The following is a 7,263-nucleotide window of genomic DNA, read 5'->3' as shown; positions in this document are numbered from 1 at the left end:
AGTAAAGAAACCTGCCTGCCTTGATTAACCCTGGTGTTTTCCAACCATTTTTTCTCCGATGAGGGTACTCCTCATTGTTCTCCTTCATTCATTGCTTACCTACCATCTTCTGCCTCTCCAGTCTAACTTTGGAAGGTTGAAAGGAGTTCAGACTAAAGAGATATTTCTGAGATAGTCTCCTTGCTCCCTGGGATAAAGCCCTTGGATTAAAGTACCCCAGAATAGTCACTTTCTTTCCCTATGTGGGCCTCAGTTTCCCCAGTGGTCCAAGGAAGGGGTAGATGGCATGGCTTCTGAACCCCTTCTAATCTCTAATTATACATCTGTAAAATGAAGGGATGGAACATGATGATGCCTGACTTTTCTTCCAGCTCCTACATTCTTCAAACTCAGGAATCACCTCACTTCACTCTCTCTCAGAGAAGGCAACTGTAACTCAGAGAGATGACGTGACTTGCCCAAGGCTACACAGCAGGGTCTAGACCTACCCAGCCTCTGAGTCCTACCTAGCTCAGCATTTGTGTGTTTTTACATGTGTGCTGTGTGTGTATATGTGAGCACATATATGTGAATACATGACAAGGTGGCATATTCTAAAGATTGTGTGTGAGTCAAAGATTTTGTCATTTCTTGCATTTGAAGTACTCTTCAACGACGTCCTTGGCCTGAGACTCCTTGCCATAGTCCTTAACTACTACACAACTGCGACCAACCACTTTACAGGGTTTCCCCTCTCTGTCAGTTTTACAGAGGCCTACCCATTCCCCTAGTTTCTGGTTGTCATCAACCTTAATTAGGTTGATTTGGTGTTCAGCACAAAGGGCCTCCACCAACTTGACACACATAGGCTCATCACAGTTGGATGCAAGCACACAAAGATGGGCTTGGCGCTTGTCCAAGGCTTTAGCAGCTTTGCAAATTCCACATGGTAGGCCATCATGGATGAGGGCGGTCTTCAGCACCTCTTGTAAAGCAGTATTAACGTCCATTACACCTCCAACAGCAATACCCTCCTCAGCCATGGCAGTGAGTTATGGGTGAAGCCCAATCTTGAACGCACCAAAGCCTCCGCCTCCACACAACTCGGCGGTGGCAGGGAAAGAGCATATTCTAAAGATTCTTGTTAAGCTCATACATTTCCTAAGGCATCCATGCAGGTCAGGGGTGCTGTGCATCCAAGTCTTGGATGTGAAGCAGGAGGAAGCAGATGTAAGGAGGTAGGAGCTACAGGAATGCTCAAAGGATCACATCTCCCTCCTGCTCCCCTGTCTCTGCATCACAGGAGCTCATGGTCCTTGCTTAGCCCGACGAGGTTACATCCAGCCAGCCCAGCCTGGTGAGCTGCTTCCTGCTCCCAGCTGAGGAGCTCCAGGCAGGACTGAGCACAGCCAGCCATCAGATTCTGCCTGATGTAGCCCAGTGCAATTATCAGCATTTTGTTTCTACCTCCATGTTTTGACCCTGGGTTCATCAGCTTGACCTTTAGCCCTAAAAGACACTGTCGAATTTGCTGAGTTTCGGGGCATTTCCACAGCTGCTTCTGTCTTTACCCCCTGTAGCTCCTCCTCTGCCATTCCCCTCAGCCCTTCTCTCTCCCAAAATCCACAGGTACCTATCCCCACAGTGGCTGCTCCTGCAAGTCTCCCTGCTTTGATCAGATTCCCATGCTGTCTGACCACCATTTTTTTTTAATTTTTGCACCCTACTTCTAGTCATCCACTCAAAGGAGGCCAGAACTGCAATTCCTCTTTCCTCTTTTCCATCCACGCTGATATCACATCTCTAAGGCTCACTTACACTTTTATTATCTTCTCCACTGAGGTAGAGATTATAAATCAATACATGTCATAACCTCAGTGTACGGGATGGCTGTCTGTGGGTGTAAGAGACAGAGAGAGAACACAAATGATGAGACAGTAGAAATTGCAACTGATGTGCTACAATATGAAGAGGGAATGTTGCATTATCTTCCAATTCCTATTTTCAAAATCAGACTCATCTTTCCAGAACTGTCACTCCCAGCCATGGGAAAAAAGTTCAGGAGCTCAGATTGCATTAGCTCCCTCCTTCTCACTCCAATGGGTAGTTTGTACCACCTCCACCTCCCATCCCCAGGAGGAGCTCCTTCCAGATTCCTCGACACCTGCCCCATCATACATCTTACCCATGGTGAGCTGAAGCTCCAGCTCAGCCCCAGGGACAACTGGCCTAGAGTGAATCACTTCTTAGGATCTCACTGGAGATGGGAGGAGGTGGGTGGAGGAAGGTTTTGGTGGGTAAGCAAGGGGCAGAGGGACATGGTAGCACTGCTCCAGTTGTTGTTGCCTTGGGATGGAGGCGTTAAAAGATAAATTCATGAAAGAGAGACTAGAAGGCTTTCCTCTTATGGGATTCAACCCTGGCCACACCACAGAATCCCTGTGACGCTTTCAAATAATGTGAATGTGCGGCGCACATCCCAGACCAAGGGAACTGAAACTCCAGGTGCGTGGCCAAAGAACTTGTGTCTGAAAAATGCTCCCCAGGTCATTCAGATTCACAGCAACATAACCTGACCTCCTGATACAACAAGAAGCATACAACATCACCAATGAAGCATTCTTGACAAAAATGTCTAACCTGAATCCAATCATGAGAATGCAATCTGACAAATCCAGCTGTGGGACATTCTATAACACAACAGGCCTGAATTCTTTTAAAAAGTATGAATGAATGAATGAATGAATGAAAGAAAGAAAGAAAGAAAGAAAGAAAGAAAGAGAGAGAGAGAGAGAGGAGGGAAGGGAAGGGAAGGGAAGAGAAAGAAAAGAAAAGAAAAGAAAAGAAAAGAAAAGAAAAGAGAAAAAAAGTTGGCCAGGTGCAGTGGCTCACACCTGTAATCCTAGCACTTTGGGAGGCCGAGGCAGGCAGATCACCTGAGGTCAGGAGTTGGAGTCCAGCCTGGCCAACATGATGAAACCCCATCTCTACTAAAAATACAAAAATTAGCCAGGCATGGTGGCAGGCGCCTGTAATCCCAGCTACTAGAGAGGCTAAAGCAGGAGAATCACTTGAACCCGGGAGGCAGAGGTTGCAGTGAGCTGATATCATGCCACTGCACTCCAGCCTGGGCAACAGAGTGAGATCCTGTCTCAAAAAAAAAGGAAAAGAAAAGTCAAGGACAATGGGCTGTTTTAGATTAAAAGGTACTAAAAAAGACATAAAACAAGACCTAATACAATGCATAAATTTGAATTAGATCTTAGATTTAAAACACATTCAAATATAAAAAATATTTTGGAGCCAATTGGAGAAATTTGAATATAGAATGTAAATTAATTATAAAATTATTAATTTTCTTAGTTGTAATGATAATGTGGCCATATAGAAGTTTCTTACTTTTACAAAATGCAGCTAAATATGTGAGAGTGAAGTGCTGTGATTTCTACAGCTTTCTTTGAAACGGATCAGCATAAAAGAAATGTAGACAACAGGAGATTAATGAAATGTGGCAAACTGGTGACAATTGGTAAATCTAGTGAAGGATATTTGTGTATTTATTCTGCCTTTTTTTCTTTCTTGAGATAGGGCCTCGCTCTTTCACCCAGGCTGGAGTGCAGTGGCACAATCATAGCTGACTGCATCCTCAAACTCCTGGGCTCTAGTGATCCTCCCACCTCAGCCTCCTGAGTTACTGGGATTACAGGTGGCCACCACCCTGCCTAGCTAATTTTTGTTTAGTTTTTTTGTAGAGACAGGGTCTTGCTATGTTGCTCAGGCTGGTCTTGAACTCCGCGATTCAAGTGATCCTCCCGCCTTGGCCTCCCAAATTCCTGGGAGTATAGGCATAAGCCACTGCACCCAGCCAGTTCTACCATTCTTTTAAATCTGCAGTTTTAATATTTTTCACACCCCAGATAGCTATATGGCTGCACACAGTCAAAGTCACTGCCCTTCCCAGCTCTTCTCCAGCCCCTCCCTTCCAATTCTGAGGTCCTGGCATCCCTAGAACAGTGAGTCTCAAACCTCTGCACACAGGAGCCTGGAGGTCACATTAAAGCACAGACTGCTGGGCCCCACCCCTAGGGTTTCTGCTTCATTGGTCAGCTGTAGGGCCGAGAGTGTGCATTTCCATCAAACACACCCAGGTGATGCTGATGCTGATCAGAGGCCTCACTCCAAGAACTACTCCCCCGGAGGGCTAGAAGATAGGCCAACGCTCCTATTCATAGCTCATCCTCCCAGATGTGCTATAGCCTCCAGCCCGTAAAGCCAAGATGCTTAATCTTTGCCAGGAAAAGTTTGTGCAATATGGCAATAACACCCACCAGAAGGCAGCAAACTCTTGTGGAAAGAAATTTTCAGGAAAGGAAAGGAATTTGACTGAACTCTTGGGGCCCCTTTCTGAGGATTCTGACATCCCACAGAGGACTGAGGTGGTTGAGGCCATCGGGGTCTGACTATAATAATTCTCTACATTTGGTTAACGATTCATGCATGTCAAATGTTCCCATACATTATCTCATCCAAACTATACAATGGTCCTGGGGCAACAGAGCTTCAACATCTCTATGTGACAGATAACAAGGCTTGGAAAGACGAAGTGGAAGTGACTTGTCTAAGATGAGAGGGCTGGTGATTTATCAGATCAGGAACTTGGGTGCAGGCTGCCTGACGCCTCATTTCTTGCTTTCCCTCAAGCCTATCTGCAGTAATAGTCGCTGGGATTTCTTGATGATTTTTTTATGTATTTCCTCTTTTAATTTTCACAGCAACGTATAAGGCATGCTCTCCAGTTGTCTCCACTTTACAGACAAGGTAAGGAAAGTGGGAGGAAACTGACTCACACAATTAATAAATAGTGAAGCTAGGATTTGAACTGAGGCCTGTCTGACTCAAGAATCCACGAACACCTACTGATTCCCTATAGTCATGTGTAGTTAGCAGCCATTTGTCAAGCAGCACTGGCAGTAAGTCTGGGACCATGCAAGTCACTGGTGACGCTGTCCCGGCCCTCCAGTAGCGGCCAGTCTAGAAAAATCTAAGATGAAGGTGCCCGTGCCAAGTGTCACAGGAAGCCCACCAGGTGCGTCCCATCATCCCCATTTCACAGATGAGGCAATGGGGCCTAGAGAGGTCAATTAACTTGCCTAAGATCCCAAAACAGTAAGTGATAGATCAGGGATTCACACTTGGGCCATTTACTATACCTGCAGCTTTTATGCATCTCACCCCAAATTTTCTGAGCCAACACGTGGGAAATAGAAAATGTCCCAAAACATGTGGAACATTCATTCAGCTGCAGTGGACATTCATTCTGTTGCAGTTGTCATCCCATCAGCTCTTTGCCACCCCTCAGCTCAGCCTGCAGCTCAGACTCCCGCCGGGCAAGGCCTGCCTCCCCTATAGAACCTCCCTTCCCCTTTGCATTGCCAAGACAGGGTTTTCTTCTAGAATGACCCAAAAAAATAAAGTCAGACCATTTTGTATATTGAAGAAGATGAAGAGCCTTGATGAAGAGCCTCTGTTGAGAGTCAAAGAAGCTTCCCTGGGACCCTCACCTGTCAGCCTCCACTACCACCAAGAGGCATAAAGTAACGGCAGTGCCAGACAGCAGATCTGGGGCTGGGGACATGCAAATGTTCTATTTGGGCCTCAGAGTCCCCTGACCCAAGCCAGGCCCCTCCCTGGGCAGCCCTTTTGTTATTCCCGCAGATTCCAGTCATCACAGCGGTTCTCCCTCCTTACTTCCTACAAGTACACTTGGGGATTCTGATTCTTTCCCTTCTAGACTCAGTAGAATAACATGTTCCTTTCTGTGCTGCCTCCTAAAGCAAACTCACATGCCCACTACAAGAGAAGTCGTTTAGTATGTAGAAAAGAATATTGGATTTTGAAATCTGACTTTAAATATCTGGGTATAAAACCCAGTTCCAGCACTCACAAGCAGGAGTCTAGGACAAATCTCTCAATTTCTCTTGGCTGGGCATCACTTTCCTGTGCTTACCATAGGAATCATAGCCTCTGGGGCCATCTAACAAAAATATGGGTTTACCATGGTGTAAAACAATATATCGTAGAAGGCACTTTTTTTATTCTTAAGTTCTTTATAGTAAGTATGAATGTTGAAAACAAAAATTATATCATCTGGTGGCATTTTCAATGATGTAGATGTAACATGTAGGACAACAGAAATGGAGGATTAATGAAGCTATGTCGTTATGCCTTTCACATTTTGCTTAGTTGCCAGAGTGGAGGGGTTAGGGAGGAGTAAATGGTAACTCTAAGTAGGATTAGGAGTCAACAATAGGAAACATGTGTAAGATACAAAAGCAGAAGGCAGGCTTGGGTTCTTTGATTAACAGTAAAGGAGGTCCCTGAAACTGGTATTTCTCATCTTTCCATTTGGTGCCTCTGAGGTAGCACCACAGAATAGCAGATTACAGGAAGATCCTGAAAGGAGAGGAGCACTGCTGACCTGTGCAAAGCATAGAGTATAATAGCGGGAGGACAAAAAGCTTGAAGCTGCTGAGAGAATGGCTCCGGCACCTGCTTTGGGGCAGGGAAATTTTAGGAAAAATACCTATGGAAGTTAAGGATCTGGAAATAGATTCCCTTCCCATGCCATCAAACCTCCTGAGAAGCGCTGCTGTAAACCCAGTTTGAAGATCCTCTGAGATGTTGCTCAAAAAGCACACTCAAGGCCTATATAAAATTGGCTCCAGACCAAAGAGAAGTTGGCCACTCATCCTAGCAATGCCTTCTGATATGATTTGGTTGTGTCCCCACCCAAATTTCATCTTGAACAGTAGCTCCCATAATTCCTACATGTCATGGAAGGGACCTGGTAGGAGGTAATTGAATCATGGGGCCGGGTCTTTCCCATGCTGTTCTTGTGGTAGTGAGTAAGTCTCACAAGATCTGCTGGTTTTATAAAGGGTAGTTCCCTACACACGCTCTTCTTGCCTGCTGCCATGTGAGATGTGCCTTGCTCTTCCTTCACCTTCCACCATGATTGTGAGACCTTCCCAGCCATGTGAAACTGTGGGTCCATTAAACCTCTTTCCTTTATAAATTACCCAGTCTTAGGTATGTCTTCATTAGCAGCGTGAGAACAGACTGATACACCTTCCCAAGTTCCTGCCTCTCTCTACTGTGTCTGTTCCCAAGGGCCTCATCTTGCTCTCAGACACACCTGGGTTTCCTGTCCTGCCCAATTCAAGAAGTCTCTCTATAAACTCCTGGTCTTCAGCCCCAAACTCCCCTTGATAACCCGGCATCTTT

General features: G+C 45.6%; 1 protein-coding gene across 1 annotated transcript; it reads right to left on the bottom strand.

Annotated features, from left to right (window-relative positions):
- Positions 1–623: 623 nt before the first annotated feature.
- On the bottom strand, positions 624–1,022 carry LOC116483825 (small ribosomal subunit protein eS12-like). Its single transcript, XM_032753670.1, has one exon. It carries the CDS (start codon positions 1,020–1,022, stop codon positions 624–626), a length of 399 nt encoding a protein of 132 aa, XP_032609561.1.
- Between the last annotated feature and the right edge of the window lie 6,241 nt (positions 1,023–7,263).

The sequence above is a fragment of the Hylobates moloch genome, unplaced genomic scaffold (assembly GCF_009828535.3).
Source record: "Hylobates moloch isolate HMO894 unplaced genomic scaffold, HMol_V3 SCAFFOLD_15, whole genome shotgun sequence".
Lineage (NCBI taxonomy): Eukaryota > Metazoa > Chordata > Mammalia > Primates > Hylobatidae > Hylobates > Hylobates moloch.
This window is presented reverse-complemented; position numbering and strand designations above follow the sequence as displayed.

Bases quoted from the DNA above. Each gene is read 5' to 3' on its own strand.
- LOC116483825 (XM_032753670.1), bottom strand. From the start codon at position 1,022: ATGGCTGAGGAGGGTATTGCTGTTGGAGGTGTAATGGACGTTAATACT.